Genomic DNA, 14,234 nt, shown 5'->3' on the forward strand with positions numbered 1-14,234 from the left:
GGGAGCACTCTGCCGAGACGGGGGAAGAGTTGGTGTAGGAACGGAAGGGGGAGAAAGCGGCCGGAAGCACGTTCCTGCTAGGAAAGAGTTTTCCGATTGCTTGAGGAAGTCTCCAAGGCAACCGGTTTTTTCGGCCAATCTCAGCTTGGTCCCTCGCGCGAAGCCTGTTGGGGAATGTAGTCCTTGCTGCAAAGGCCATAATGCTCCGCGGTGGATGCGGCGGGGCTTCGATTAGCAGTAGCCGAGCGCTGCCCGGTGCCTGAGCAAGCCCAGGGCTCCGGCTCCCGCAGCCCTCGGAGGGTTTCCTCTTCATGGGGCTGGCACGGTGGCGGTGGCTTGGGATGCGGCGGTTCCTGTTCCTGGGGCTGGTAGCCCTCGCTTTCCTCGAGAGTGGCACCGCTGCCAGCGGGGGCTGGTGAGCATACGGAGGGGTAGGCAGGATGGTCCAGGAGCGGGGGAGCAGAGTCTGCGCGGAGTGGCCTTTGGGAGCGCTAGGAAGGCGAGGCAAGGGGAGAGGGGCACGGGGCGGGTCCCTAAATCTGCTCAGACCCCACCCGCAGACTGCTGTTGTCTTAACTTCCTGCATCCCAGAGAAGAGGAAGGAGGCGCCTCGACATGGCCTCTCTTCCCACCGCCTTCACTATTTCTTTGCCCTACTCACAGAAGGGACAGTGAAAAGGGAAATCTCTGGGGGACTAAATAGGTGAAATTAGAGTTGGGGGTTCCTGAAATGCTTTTTGATGTGTCAGCCAATCCAGTGGAGAATTGGCCTCATGTATCAGAAAAGGAGGTCTGGAATATAGCTTTTAGTCGAGAAGAGCCAAGTTTACCTGGACTCTTAGAAAATTTAAATTGTTGAAATTCCCACCAAACCTGCTGCTGATGAATCATTAGTTCCACCTGGGTCACTTGACTAGGCTTGAAGGAATGGAGTGGTGAAATTAGTGCCAGAAAATTAGATACAAGGATTCAAGATGTGGTAGTAGTCCACCAGGGACATAGCTGATGCAAGAGCCCAACTACCTGAATTCATCCTTGGTCTAGCGGCAAACAAGATAATAGGGGAGAGGCAGGTATGAGTGACATTAGAGACAGTCTCATTGCTCTCCCTCCACCTACCCCCATGCAGGGAGCTGAGTGGACACCTGGCCCTAGAAGAGGAGGAGCAGTGTACTGTGGATCGAAGAGCAAACCTGACTTATTCGGAGTTCATTCACCAGTATGTAGGGGAAGGAGGGAATGCTTGGGCCCTTTCCTTGGTCATTGTGGGTGACTTGGAGTTCAGGAAGCGATGTGAAAGTACAATGGGCCCCTAAACATGAACCCCACACAGCTGACAATGCCTAGAGCGGAGGACCCCCAATGGCTTTACCTAGCAGGAAGGATGAATCAGCGTGGGCAGGAACTGCCTGTGACCTTTGTCCTTGCTTCACAGATACGCCTTTTCTAAACCTGTCATTCTACAAAGACTCACCAACAACTCAGTAAGTACTACAAGCTGTATCCTGCCCATACCTAATACCCTGCTCGATCCTAGCTCCACCGAAGAACATTGTCTTGTGAGAGGGTGGGGGAACACACCTATTTTAAGCCTGAGGGCCCTTTCCTTCTCCCCAGCTGTTCCAGGATCTGTGCTCCAAAGAGAAGCTACTGGCAGAATTTGGGGACTTCAAGATCCGGCTGAGTACAGCTAACACGTTTTCTTATCAGAAAGGTAAGCCCAACTGTGCTGAACACCACTTTTGTGCAACCTCCAGCAGGACTGTCCTGACTTCCAGCCTTTTCCTTTTCCCCACAGTAGACCTCTCTTTCCAAGACTATGTTGAACAGCTGCTACAGCCTCAAGACCCAAACTCCCTAGGGAACGGTGAGTTGAGTTCCTATTCTCAAGGGCCAATGAAGCTAGAGAATTTTAACCACCCCAAGGGTACATCAGGACCGTGGACAGGGCAGTAAAGGGCTGAAATGCTGGAACATCCTTGAATTGCTTTCTCCCACCAGACACACTCTACTTCTTTGGGGACAATAACTTCACTGAGTGGGGTGGACTATTCCAACACTACTCCCCTCCTCCCTTTCGTCTCTTGGGCACTACTGCAGCCTACAGCTTTGGAATTGCAGGTCAGTATTACCCTCAGGGGCAGGGAGCTGCTGGGAGTCCAGGTCTGTTGATAAATCCTCCCCTGCAGGTGCTGGCTCCGGAGTACCCTTCCACTGGCATGGGCCAGGCTACTCTGAGGTGATCTTTGGACGAAAGGTGAGGTAGACAAATCTTCCTAGATCTTGGAAGGGGGCAGAGGTAAGCCAGTTCTGACCAAGTCCTCCATCCCCATCCCCAACAGCGCTGGTTCCTGTATCCTCCAGAGAAGACGCCTGATTTTCATCCCAACAAAACAACCTTGGCCTGGCTACGGAACACATACCCAGCACTCCCAATCACTGAACGGCCCCTACAGTGTACTGTCCAGGCTGGTGAGGTCAGAGGGGTTCACTTTATTGGGTAAGTGGGAAGAAGAAAAGGCCTATGCTAAGTTTCATCCCATTTCCAGGTGCTGTACTTCCCTGACCGTTGGTGGCATGCCACCCTGAACCTGGACACCAGTGTCTTCATCTCCACATTTCTGGGCTAGAGGCAACAGCCTCCTCCAGGCTGAGGCCGCCCTGTTGCCCCACTCTGACTCCAAGTGCTGTTAATTTATTGCCACAATTTCCCTACAATGAAGTAATGCTGCTGGCTCTGCTGCCTTGTGTCTCTGTGCCAGCCACTCTCTGCCCTCTTGCTTAGGGCTGGAAGACAAATCAGCATGAAGTGAAGGGGGAAGAGGAAAGGTAAGCATGAGTCCCATGGGGTTTCAAACCAAGAGAAAGAAAATCTGTCCAGAAGGTGTTGCGTGAGAGGAAAGAAGGCTGTAGGCCCTTGTCTCTTCTTTTCCAGGCCCCCGCAGCTGCAGGGCTCACACCAGTTCAAAGGCATATTGCTCACAGATTTTATTACCCTCCATAGAGCTTCTTTCAGTCCATTCCTACTCCAGCCCCTTCAGACACTGCAGAACAGGGTAAGAGGGGCCAGGGAGAGCCCTCCCCCAGGGCCAGGGTCATGGCTCAGAACAGGTAATGGCTGTTAAATGAGAAAGGAGGGAGTGAACACAAATTATATACATGGGGAAAGGGAAATGGAAGGTAGGTGCTAGAAACCATGCCAACCTCCACAGCAGGAACCTGGCCAGTGCCAGGATAGTCTTACCCTTTGGGAGGCAAACACTCTCTACAATTCCAGAAACCAGCAAGCCCCTAAAGCATCCCAGGGTCCCCCAATCCACAGGCAGTACAGAGATGGGAGGCTGGCTCAGTACCCAGCAGGCAGGTTAGGATAAGAGACAGACCAGACAGACAGTAAGGCATGTGTTGGCCCTGGGGGCAGCGGGGCTCCAAGGAAAGAGGCTATAAGCTTCAGTAATCTTCTACCCAGCCATTCTCAGAAATAAAGGCATCAATCACTTCCTTCATAGCCAGGTTGGGGATGAGTTGCTCCTGGGTCAGTGGACTTCTGGTCACAGGGTCAAAGTGGCCCACTCGCTGGAGATAGAGAGAAAAAGAGCCGCACTGAGGAGCCACCGAGGCCCACAATTAGGTATTAAGCAGGACCATTACCAGTGCCCAGGAAGAGCCAGCCTTGCTATGCCCAGCACATTACCTGCAGATGCTCCTCAATATCTTTTCGGTCATATGTGATTCCACTGGGAGTGATGCATGGCTCCCTCATCAGTTCAAAACTGATCTTCCCACACAAATAGTCTGGGATGTCCCGCTTCTATCACAGGAGGAAAAGAGAGAAGCGCTCAGGGGGCTGGGTAGGCTGGACTCCAGCTCCTTCAGTCCTCCTTGGGGAGTAATTCTGGTCCCCTCCCCAACTACAGTCAGGAGGCTAAAGGAAGCAGAGTAGATGAGAAGGAAAGCAAAGTGACAAAGGGCTGGGAGTCTGTCCTCACCTTTCTCTTCTCATCCACCTGGGAGAAAAGTTCGTCCATATCGGCCAAATACTTATCCTGAAAAGGAAATCACCTCCTTCATTGGGAGTCCTGCCCATAAAAAGATGTGCCCAGCCACCCCATGCCTCGAGCACTGGACCCACAAAGACGCTGGGTTTAATAAGTAGGGAAAAGAAGGCACATGGGCCTTGAAATTTCCTTCCAGGGCCTGGGCCCTGTTCCAAATTAGCCCCTGCCACGATGCCCCATGGAGCCCAGCTATGACTACCATCCCATTTGTCTCTGGGCCAGCTGCCATCAATAGTGGACCTCAACCTGGGCAGTACCATTCCCTAGCTGTGCTATCATTATCTCCCCCCTTTGCCATCAGGCCTAGATACATAAGGCAAGGATAGACTGGCAAGGCAGCCTCACGTGTTTGGCTTCGATGCTGGCCTGCTGGGCACGGTTCCGGCTTTCATCTCCACTGTCTTCCTCTTGGCTCCGCTGACACTCCTCCAGCTCCCTGGGGAGGCCAAGGAAGGAATCCATCAACAAGCCTTTACTGAGCACCTACTTTGTGTGTCCAGCCCTGTGCTCTGCTACGCTGCAGGAAATACAAGACAAAATGACAGGGTCCTCGAGTGGGGGAGTCAAGCTTGGCCCACATAAAATAACTGACCATTCCCCCAGGGGCCTTCCCCAGTCACTTGGAGCCACAGGCCTCATCCCCGTTCTCCAAACCCTTGAAGCATTTACTGTTTCTGCCACACCCCTGGATGGTAATCAGTCCAGAATTCTGTCTCCCTAACTACACCCTAAGCTTTACCCTGACAGCAGAAACAGTTGGTCTCAAGTTCAAACTGTACCCCTTGCAGCACCATGCCCAGGATTGATGCCAGGGGTCGGGGGGGGGAGGTACTCACAAATGCCTGAAGAGACGCGTCTGATTTTACTGTGCCCTCTATTTTTCTCAGCTGCTAACTTGTATGGTTCCTACCAGATCTGTATTTCATCCTACCTACCTACATCTCACCTGGCCTCTACTTCTCTGGGCCTTCCCTGACTGCTGAAATCTGCTTCCTCCGTGATCTCCCCAGTCATCAGTCATCTTTCCCCAAACTCCGTATACCTCCCCTTACCTTACAACTGTCTATGTATTGTGCTTTGGTCCTCCTTAGACTGTGTGCTCCTTGACACCAAGAACTGTTTCTTATTTCATTTCTGAAATAACTCCAGTGCTGAAAGGCATCATGGCAAGATGAGACAGAGAGCCAGCCTTAGAGCAAGGAAGAGCCAGGTTTAAGACCTGCCTCTGATACACACTAAGGATATGACCATAATAAGCAAGTCACTTAAAAATGTAGTGCCCCCAGGCAAGTGGGGGCTGTAAGTTATAGACAAAGTGTCCACCCACATCTCTGGAGGGAGTCTCCTACATTTATATCAAGTCCAGACCAATCCCCTCCCTGCCCAAACTAATGTTAACCACAGGGCCATGCACATGGCAAGCCCTTCCCACACACCCATACACAGGGAATGATTCAGCCTAGGGGAAGGAGAGGACAGTCATGTCAGAAAACTGCTTATAGGGCTTGGGGTCCTAGGTGCAGCTGGACCCTTCCTGACCTGCTCACCTCTCTCTCTCTGCCATGATGAGCTTGGTGAGGTAGGCATGAAGTTCATTCTCCTGGTGAATACGCCGTTCCTCAATGCTGTTCCAACGTTTCTTCTTGGCAATGCGCAGTGCACTTGGGATGTCGTCCCCAAAGTTCAGCCGCTGCTCCTTGGCAAGATTGTAGGCTGTGGGAGAGGGTGGATGCTACTGGGCACAAGACCTTGGACTCCAGGAGAGTCGGCCCCGGGGAGAGGGGCTTGGGACTCTTGTCAGAGTCTTCATGGCCCAGTGGGGCCTGGCTCACCTCTCTGCAGGTTGGCAATGGCCTCGTCATAGTTCTCCATCTCCAACTGGCATTGGCCCAGGAAGAAGTGGGCCTTCACTGACTGGCTGTCCAACTCTAGAGCATGCTTGCAGTCGGCAAGTGCTTTGTCGTGCTGCTGCATCTTCAAATAGCACAGCGCCCGGTTGGTGTAATAAACAGCCACAAGAGGATTTCGGGTCTGGGTGGGGGAAAGCAGGACAGCAGACCTTTAAAACCTGCTGAAATATCTTCAGAAAGCCCAGAGTGGCCTCTGAATTCAGATTTTCTATTCGGCCTCAGGGCAGAACAGCTACTTTCCAAGAAGAATCTCCTAATTCCCCTTAAAATCCACTATAAAAATCCGTGGAAAGTTGAGGTGTTGCTGAGATTCAAATCCAAGTTTTCTGACTCCCTAGTTCATCACTCTGCTCCAACCTCAGGTTCTCAGGCACCACATCTCTTACTCCCCGTTTTCAGCCAGCTTTAAGCTGTATCTGACCAGGAAAGGCAAGTGAGATATCCTCTGAGGGTACTGGAATGTCTGCTTTGAGCCAATAATTGGACCTTAGTGGTATCACGCCCACCTACCCACCAGTGGGGACCACGGATGAATGAGCTGGGTGAAATAAGTGTGTCAGTCTCCATCAACTAGGGAGGCCCAGAAACAAGATTTGGGCAATGCAACCATTGATCAGTTATTGCTACCAACAGGCAGGAGAGCCCAAGCTATCAGTTGCTAGAACAAGGTCATAAGAACTAAACTGTGAAAAAGGAGCTGACCATCGTGACTATGTGTGAGCCTTGTGATACTGAGGGTGGTGAGGGAAAGGGGGTGGAGGAAGCCTGGTTTCTTCAGAGACTATGTCCTATCTCTATTTTCTGCCTCACCCAGCTTCTCTTCCATGAACAGCTCAGAAACAGTGGGGCCCTTGAAATAGAGAACAGCAAAATGGGATGGGACCCTTAAAGTCCTATAGCCCTGCTCTTGTGTCCTGCCCAGTTGCCTATAGGACAAAGAAACCCTTCTACTGGTCAAGGACAAAAGGGAGAAGACCCTGTCCTAGGTTCAGGGAATGCAAAACTCAGTACCTGCCTGGCTTATTTCCCCTTTCATCTCAGCCTCTGACATCAGGCAAGATGAAAATCTTTTACTTTAGTTATTTTACAGGAAAAGAGATTTGGTTGCTAGAGCTCACCACAGAAAAAAAAAAAAGGGCTATCACTGGGCACCTCTGGGCTTCCATCCTCCAAACCATTTACAGAGTCACCTGAGCAGCTATCCCTAGAAAACCACCCTTAGCTAGGATTTTTAGATCTCCTAAGTGATATCTGGCAGTCTGCTCTCAAGTGAGGTCTCTACTCTTCTTGGCTTTTCAGGGACCTGCGTTTGTGAATGGGTCCCTTCCTAAACTCAAGTTCACCCATGAGTCAACTGGGTCATAAGCCATAGGCATTAAGCCACCTACAGTCCTGAAAAGCATCCTCGGGAAGCCAGGCAGGTGACAAGTACAAAGTGCTACATTAAAGCAAATAGAGATAAACAGAAAGCCCTATCAGCTAAGTAGTTTAATAGCCTGAGTCACCAAATGTCTCACCTCACACATTCTTCCTCTTTGAATTTAGAATCAGGAAGGACTTTAAGAGGTAATTTTACATTTCTTCATCTTACATAGGAAGAAACTGAGTCCCAGAGCAGGGAAGGGATTTTTAGATGAAAAAACATGAGGCCCAAGAAAAGTGACATGACTTGTTCAAGGTCATATAACTAGTAAGTAGCAAAGCTGGGATACCAACTCAAGACTTCCCATTCCTAGTTCAACACTCCCTTCAGTATGCTCCAATGTCTCAACCCATCTGTCAGAATCACAAAGACATTTAGGAGTCATTTCTTTGCTGAAGCCTTTCGTTGGTCCTGTGACCACTAGGCTACTCTTCCTCTAACCCCAAACACACAGAACTTTGGGGTTCTTTTTTCTCCCTATATCTAGATTTCTCCTCCCATTTTGTCCTTTCAGATCCTCCTTTCCCCCCTTTTTCAACACTCTCCTTCCTTCCCTTCCCTACTCAGATCTACCCACTCTTCTGGCCCACTGAAACTAGCCACTTCAGCTGAAGCTTGAGGTCTCTAACTCTACAAGGCCCAATGGATTCAAGGGAAGTAGCCAGCCTGTCCCTAGAAATTGTAAGACACGGCCATTTCTCCATCCCTTTATCATTATATGGTCTAAAATGGCATGTTCTAGAAGCAAACCAGTTCAGAATCCCCAAGGACAGGAACTTTGTTCTGACAGTTATTCCTCTATAGCCCCTAGAACAAAGCTCTGCAATTCAACAAATGCTTTTTCAGTTTTCCACTTCATAAGATACTGTTGTAAAAAGCAATTGCACATTAAGTACCTGTCATTTAAAAACGTTCCTACAAGGAAAGACCACTAAAAAGGGGTTCCTCTGCCTAAACTGGAATATTACACTTGGAATTACATTTAAGAAAAGATTCACGTTAACTCAGAAAAAAATTCACTCGCCCCAGTCTTTTGTCTCAACACCTTTGGGTGGCACTCCTTGGACATTCTGGAACAAGCCTTCCAAGCTCTGAGTTCATCAAAGATAATTTATCTCAAGACCCAGAAATGAATTACTGACTTTGTAAGGACTTGCCCCTGCCCAGCTGAAGAACAAAAAGAAACAAGACTTATGGGAATCTTCGGGCTCATTATAGTTCCCTCTGATGAATGACTGCAAGGACCACAAAGAAACTCTTGCTGAACACACAAAATCTACCCTCCCGTCCGTGCAGCTTAGAAGCTCTGGGAGGAAAGGGGGTGGGGGCGAAGGGCCTTTTCCACTTCCCGTGGCTCCCCCCACCCCAATCCTAGACTCCTGGGGGGAGGGAGGAATACTCAGTTCCTGCAGCAGGGAAGGCCGGGGCCTGGGGTCCGGGGCAGAGCCGGACCCTACCTACAACCACTCGCCGTTCCATCCACCTGGGACAAAGGCATCTAGGAGCCGTTTCTTTTTGAGGGGGCTGAGACCATCCCTCCCCCAGCCCCAAAGCTCGGGCGCCCCTTCTCGCCCGGGTCCGCGCAGCCCGCGTCCCCTCAGCGCTCCCGGCTTGGCGCCCTCCGCAGCCCCGCCCCCCAGCCCCGTCCCTCCGCACTCACGATGGCCTTGCTGTAACAGGCCGCGGCCTCCGGGTACTTGCGGCCCACAAAGAGCCGGTTCCCCTGTTCCTTCAACTCCTGGGCGCTGGGGCTCTTCTCGGGGCTGCCCGTGCCGCCGCCCCCCGAGCCCAAGCGGGCCCCGCCGCCGCCGCCGCCCCCGCCCTCCTTCTCTTCTTTCCCCTTCATGGCTCCGGCCCGGCCCCGGCCTCGGCCCTACCCCGGCCCGGCCCCGTGATCCGATCACGGCCCCCGGCCCCAGCCGCTGAACTCAGGTCTGACCCCGGCCCCGCCCCGGGCGCTGCCGACAGAGAGCGCCAGCGGCTCCGCTCGGACCCCCGACCTCCGGTCCCAAGAAGCCCTGAATTCTTCCCTGCGGAGACCCAGCGCCGTCACGCAACCGGAAGTTGCGGTCGGGGAGAGCGAGGGGGGCGTTACCAACGAGGGGGCGGAGCCGGAAGAGAAGGGGTGAGCTTGTGAGGAAGAACGCCAGAAAAACGAGGCGCTAGGGGGCGGGAGAAAGGCCGAGCCGTAAGTTGATTCAGCGCACCAGCTTGGGGGAAGGGGGCGGGGCTAGCGGGAGACCGCGCACCGAGAAAAGAGATCGGAGTAGGCCCGAAGCAAGTCCGTCAGTGCGTACGAGGAACAGCGGTCTTGGCACAGCCACGGTAGAGCTGGGGCAGAGGACCTCGACTGAGCCCGCCAAGACAGGAGGGTGGGAAGAAGACACTTTCGACGAGGTTTTACGCGTGCGCGGGATGAAGGGCGGGGCCGAGGCGGAGCGCAGCTGGGAAAGGGGCGGGGCTGGGAAGGGAATGTCCGCCTCTAAAGGAGTGAGATTGGGCCGGGGTAAGTAGGGGAGGGGTGGAGAGAAGGTGCGCTGGCGGAGGCGGTGATCCTTGCGTGGGGAAGGGAAGAGCAATCGCCCTCCCTGTTCCTCCTAACCCCTTCCCTCCTACTTCGGGGTCCAAGGTATTTCTTTCCCCAGGGCTCAGAAGGCTGTTCCCGTTTTGGAGACGGTACTCAGGAGGTGCTTGAATTCCTGTCCTCTGGGGCTGGGGCCATGGGCCCGAGCGGGGGTCTGTATGGCTGTGACGACCCCCAGTGCTGGATGGCAGTGCTGGGCTGCTACAAGGAGGCGGTCAGAGCCAAAGAGGGCAAGTCCCGGAAGCTTGTCGCTTTGGATGCATGGTGAGCCCAGCCTCCACTAGAGCCTGGACCTCCTCCCTAATTCCCCAAGGGGCCTGGACGGGGGTGGAGGGAGGGGAGAGGGGGCAGGGGGGACGCCTGGCTGTAAATTAAAAAGCATTCCTTAACTGCCCCGTGGTGGGCTCTGTTAGTAAGACGGTCCCTGCCCTCACCTCCATTCTGTTCTAGCAGGGAGACGCATCTCCTGTGCTTAGCACGGTGCCTGACACATAGTAGGCACTTGACGAATGTCAGACTGACAGAGGGGAGTCGTGGTTCTGAGAGTCCCAGGGATATGCAGTGGAACTGTGGGCAGTGCCAGAGCCAGATGTGGAAGGACACGCGGGCGGGGTGTTGATGAGCTGTTTTGTGGTGGCAGGATCCTGCTGGGTAGGTCCCTTTGTCCTGGTGGATAGCTGAGTGTGATATACAGCACAGTCGGAGACCAGCCAGACGTAGGGGGTCAGTTCATCTTGTACTCTCGACTAATCAACCAGGAAAACTCAAGCCCAGGGTGAAATACCAAAGCTGAATGAATTTCTCCAGGGAGGGTGGGGAATAAGAGCAGACGGCAAGATGCCTTCACAAGCCTTATCCCTGGTTTTTGGTGGATGGTTAGACAGGATATGAAGCCTAGCTGTATCTCTTCACTTCTCCCTGAGAACCTGGGCCCTAGGAAAATCTATTTGCAATGCTCAAAGAGGCCCTGGCATCCAAAGGAATCATGCAAGTCCCTAAGAGGTCCAGGACACAGGAACCTCATCCATATGTAGTGTCTGGCACCTTGCTCTAAAGCATCTTAATGTTCTAGTCTGAGATTCAGAGGCTAGATTTGGGAAGTGTTGTCCCAGTGCAACAGTGACCTTCACTGACTCTTCCCTGTTACCACTGCATACACATAGACCACTCTCTTTGTAAGTAGATGCTTGTTTCAGGTATCAGGAGGAGCTGCCAGTCTCTATAAGAGAAAGAAAGGAGAAATACCTAACTCGAGATGAGTTGGTGAAGCTGATGGAGTGGAAGCTGGTGGTAAGCTCTTTCCCTATCTGAATAAGGTGGTGTCTGTAGAGATGGGCATAAATCCAGGCTGAACAGGGAAGGCAAAAGAAACTCTTAGGCCCATTCAGAGGGATGACCTAACATAGTCCTCCCTACTGACTCTAAATGTGTCCCTTTCCTGATCTCCCAAACTGCTAGTACCCTCCCCCAAATTAAATTATCATATATATATATATTTTGTGTCTATCTTTTGGTCTGTGCCTCTTTCTCTATACATATACATACACATGTATGTATTTTCTCCCTCAATGGAATGTAAGCTCCTTGAAGGCAGTAACTGTTTCAGTTGTCTTTGTACCCACAGTGCCTCAAAAATAGCAGGTAATTAATAAGTGTCTGTTGATTGATTGATGTCCAATGAGTATGGATAGGTAGGTCACCGTATCACTTTACTCTCTAGGTTTTAGAATGTTGGGAATGGAATACCAGTGTTAGAAGGATCTTAGAGATGATGTCCAACCTCCTTGTTTCATAGAGGCAGAAACAAGCCCAGCAAGAGGAAATGACCTATCCAAAGTCACATACTGAGTTAGTGGTTAGTGCCAGGTTTACAACTAGGTTTCAGGTCTTCTGATTCCTACCCTAGTGAAGTCAAACCCCAAAACTTGTTCCCAACCTAGAGCTCTGGTGGTTCAATGACTTAAGATTTATAAAACCTCTGTTCATGTCCCAATGTTTGTAAGACATAGGATTCCTTCCTAAAGTTGGGGTTGCATCCTAGACATTGATGTGGAATGGAGAGGTATTTCTTTCTTTTTTTTTTTTTGGCTAGGCAGTGGGGTTAAGTGACTTGCCCAGGGTCACACAGCTAAAAGAGGTATTTCCATTGAAAGAAGACTCAGGGTTCTAAGGAGAAGAGATTGGAGCATGTAAATTGGTCTAGAACTTGTAGTCAGAAGACCTGGTCATGAATCCCAGCTCTGCCACTTACTCCCTGTGTGACAACCTCTCAGGACTTCAGTGAGAGACTGGACTAGATTGTGAGGGGCTAAACAGAAGGTCACTAAGAATCCAACTGTATGTTCTCACCATGTTCTTATCCTCCTGCCCCTGTCCTCCCCCACACATACTTAGAGGGGCAAGTTCAGACCACGACTGCAGCATTTGGTGGCCACTAACCCGGAGGAACTGGTAAAGCAGTGCACAGCAGCAGCCTTCTCTCTACTACCCAATGTGGAAGCCGCCATCACAGAGCTGAGCCAGCTTAAGGCTGTGGGACCAGCCACTGCCTCTGGTGAGGGAGGGGGGGTGAGGGGGAGAGCTGAGGGGGGGGGACCCAGCAGCCAGGTGACACTTTGTAACCTGTGGAGCAGAACTGAGCCCTGGGTCTCCTGGTGCCTTAGGGGGATGTTGTGAGGTGGAGAGGGAAGTCTGGGTGTGTCTTTGCCACCGTCCTGAGATCTGCCCCTCCAGCTCAAGCTGAGAAGGCTTCAGTTCAGTGCACAGTTCAGTTATGTGTGACCTAAAGTGACTGATGCTGACAGAGTACAAGACACTCATCCCTTCCTCTGCTCTCCTTGAGGTTTGGGAGTATCCCCTCCCCACCTGCTGCCTTGGAACACTATAACTAGACCATTTTAATCAGTCCAGTTCAACATTTTCCTAATCAGTGGCCAAATTTGACCATATGCTACTAAGAGATTTCTTTTCTTGGGGCAGATCAGCCCTAGCAGAAGTGGTGACTTAGGGGTTCAGGAGAACTAACTTAACATGAGGTGACATTCAGGCCTCAAGTACCCTGGAAAGCATGGATGGGCCTGGACTGGAGGATCCCCTGGCTTCCCATAACCCAGCTATGCTTCCCTCAGCAATTCTGGCAGCAGGTGCCCCAGAGACAATAGCATTCATGGCAGATGAGGCAGTGGCTGCTGTCCCTGACCTCCCCGTGCTCCAGTATACTCTCAAGCACTATATCCTATATCTGGACAAGATCCGGGCCTGTGCTAAGAGACTAAACCAAGGTAAGGGCTGACTGCTGGAGGGATGCATATACCACAGTAGTCTCAGTCTCTGATGGACTGACCAAATGCCTTTGATGCCAGAAGGGTTTGGGGAAGGACCATGCCTAAATGTAGTGGGTAAAGGAGTCTCAGATGGGGGGTAGACCCCTGGCAGGAATACTTGGTTGGTTTGAGTAGGTCCAGAGTTGCATGTTCATTTCCCTCCTCCTTGGGCTTTTCTCACAGTTGATGCTTCATCAGAATGGACTCCTCACCAGATAGAAATGTGCCTCTGGACCTGGACTGTGGCCCAAAAACTGTGTCCCACAGTCTTGCCTCCCCTTTCTTGGAAAGCCCCCAAAGCCAGGGAAGGTGCTGAAGATGTTAGACTGTCCAAGAAACGAAAAGCTAGTATTCACTGATCCTGGAAGTCTGTATACACTTCACCCAAGAGAAATACATCAAGTCACAGTAACCTGCAGCCAGACTTCTATCCTCTACTTGTGTCCATTGAGGGCTCAGGGCACAGGGTAGCCACTGTCATCCATTAAAATTGCCTTCTATCCCAACCTCATCTGGACCTCAACTCTTTAGATACCCTCTCCCAGGCTAGGATTGAGCTGGAAGTTAGGAAGATGGGGTGGGTAGCTCCAATTCCATCACTAAATTACCTTGGGGAAGTCACTTAAACTATCTCTGCAGTTCTGATAATTTCTCCCTGTTGTGTTTAGTTCCTACATAGACCAAGGCTCAAGTATGTCCAGTGCTTTGTTTTCTGTCGTCCTATATGTGGTGTAGGGGGCCCCTCCTCTCTCAGAGAGTTTAATAGTGTTAACTGAATAGAGCAGTGATTCTCACAGGGAGAACCAGGAAGAGGAGGGCAAGTTAGAGGGAACTTAAGTTTTCCAGAGATAAAACATCTGCTACTGGAGCTTTCCTGAATTCCTGAAAGTAGAGAAGACTGTAGGTGCTTAAACACCAGTAGGGCCTGGCTTCGGC

The 14,234-nt window shown here is 51.5% G+C and overlaps 3 protein-coding genes across 10 annotated transcripts; 2 read left to right on the top strand and 1 right to left on the bottom strand.

Moving 5' to 3' along the window:
- The first annotated feature begins 184 nt into the window (after positions 1-184).
- On the top strand, positions 185-2,741 carry JMJD8 (jumonji domain containing 8). 4 transcript variants are annotated; one of them, XM_021006746.2, is made up of 9 exons: positions 185-415; positions 1,130-1,219; positions 1,436-1,484; positions 1,618-1,714; positions 1,799-1,867; positions 2,002-2,121; positions 2,190-2,257; positions 2,343-2,472; positions 2,550-2,741. In XM_021006746.2, the coding sequence occupies exons 1-9, from the start codon at positions 312-314 to the stop codon at positions 2,564-2,566; spliced, it is 744 nt and encodes a 247-aa protein (XP_020862405.1). In that variant the 5' UTR covers positions 185-311; the 3' UTR covers positions 2,567-2,741. The 4 variants fall into 4 exon arrangements, with proteins under 4 accessions (XP_020862405.1, XP_020862404.1, XP_020862403.1 ...); XM_021006745.2 differs by having other exon boundaries at positions 1,802-1,867; positions 2,343-2,477; XM_021006744.2 differs by having other exon boundaries at positions 186-415; positions 2,343-2,477.
- Positions 2,474-9,586, bottom strand: STUB1 (STIP1 homology and U-box containing protein 1). The gene is made up of 7 exons (XM_021006753.2): positions 9,052-9,586; positions 5,891-6,089; positions 5,606-5,771; positions 4,404-4,494; positions 3,990-4,046; positions 3,695-3,811; positions 2,474-3,576 (listed from the first exon to the last, which is right to left on the bottom strand). Exons 1-7 carry the CDS (start codon positions 9,235-9,237, stop codon positions 3,451-3,453), a joined length of 942 nt encoding a protein of 313 aa, XP_020862412.1. The 5' UTR covers positions 9,238-9,586; the 3' UTR covers positions 2,474-3,450.
- Positions 9,499-13,804, top strand: LOC110221977 (uncharacterized). Of its 5 annotated transcripts, none has more exons than XM_021006747.2 (6): positions 9,499-9,579; positions 10,037-10,239; positions 11,172-11,265; positions 12,370-12,529; positions 13,104-13,256; positions 13,482-13,804. In XM_021006747.2, exons 2-6 carry the CDS (start codon positions 10,112-10,114, stop codon positions 13,655-13,657), a joined length of 711 nt encoding a protein of 236 aa, XP_020862406.1. In that variant the 5' UTR covers positions 9,499-9,579; positions 10,037-10,111; the 3' UTR covers positions 13,658-13,804. The 5 variants fall into 5 exon arrangements, with proteins under 5 accessions (XP_020862406.1, XP_020862407.1, XP_020862408.1 ...); XM_021006748.2 differs by lacking the exon at positions 9,499-9,579 and adding an exon at positions 9,614-9,788; XM_021006749.2 differs by lacking the exon at positions 9,499-9,579 and adding an exon at positions 9,614-9,763.
- The last annotated feature ends 430 nt before the right edge of the window (positions 13,805-14,234 follow it).

The sequence above is a fragment of the Phascolarctos cinereus genome, unplaced genomic scaffold (assembly GCF_003287225.1).
Source record: "Phascolarctos cinereus isolate Bilbo 61053 unplaced genomic scaffold, phaCin_HiC Scaffold_4;HRSCAF=312, whole genome shotgun sequence".
NCBI lineage: Eukaryota > Metazoa > Chordata > Mammalia > Diprotodontia > Phascolarctidae > Phascolarctos > Phascolarctos cinereus.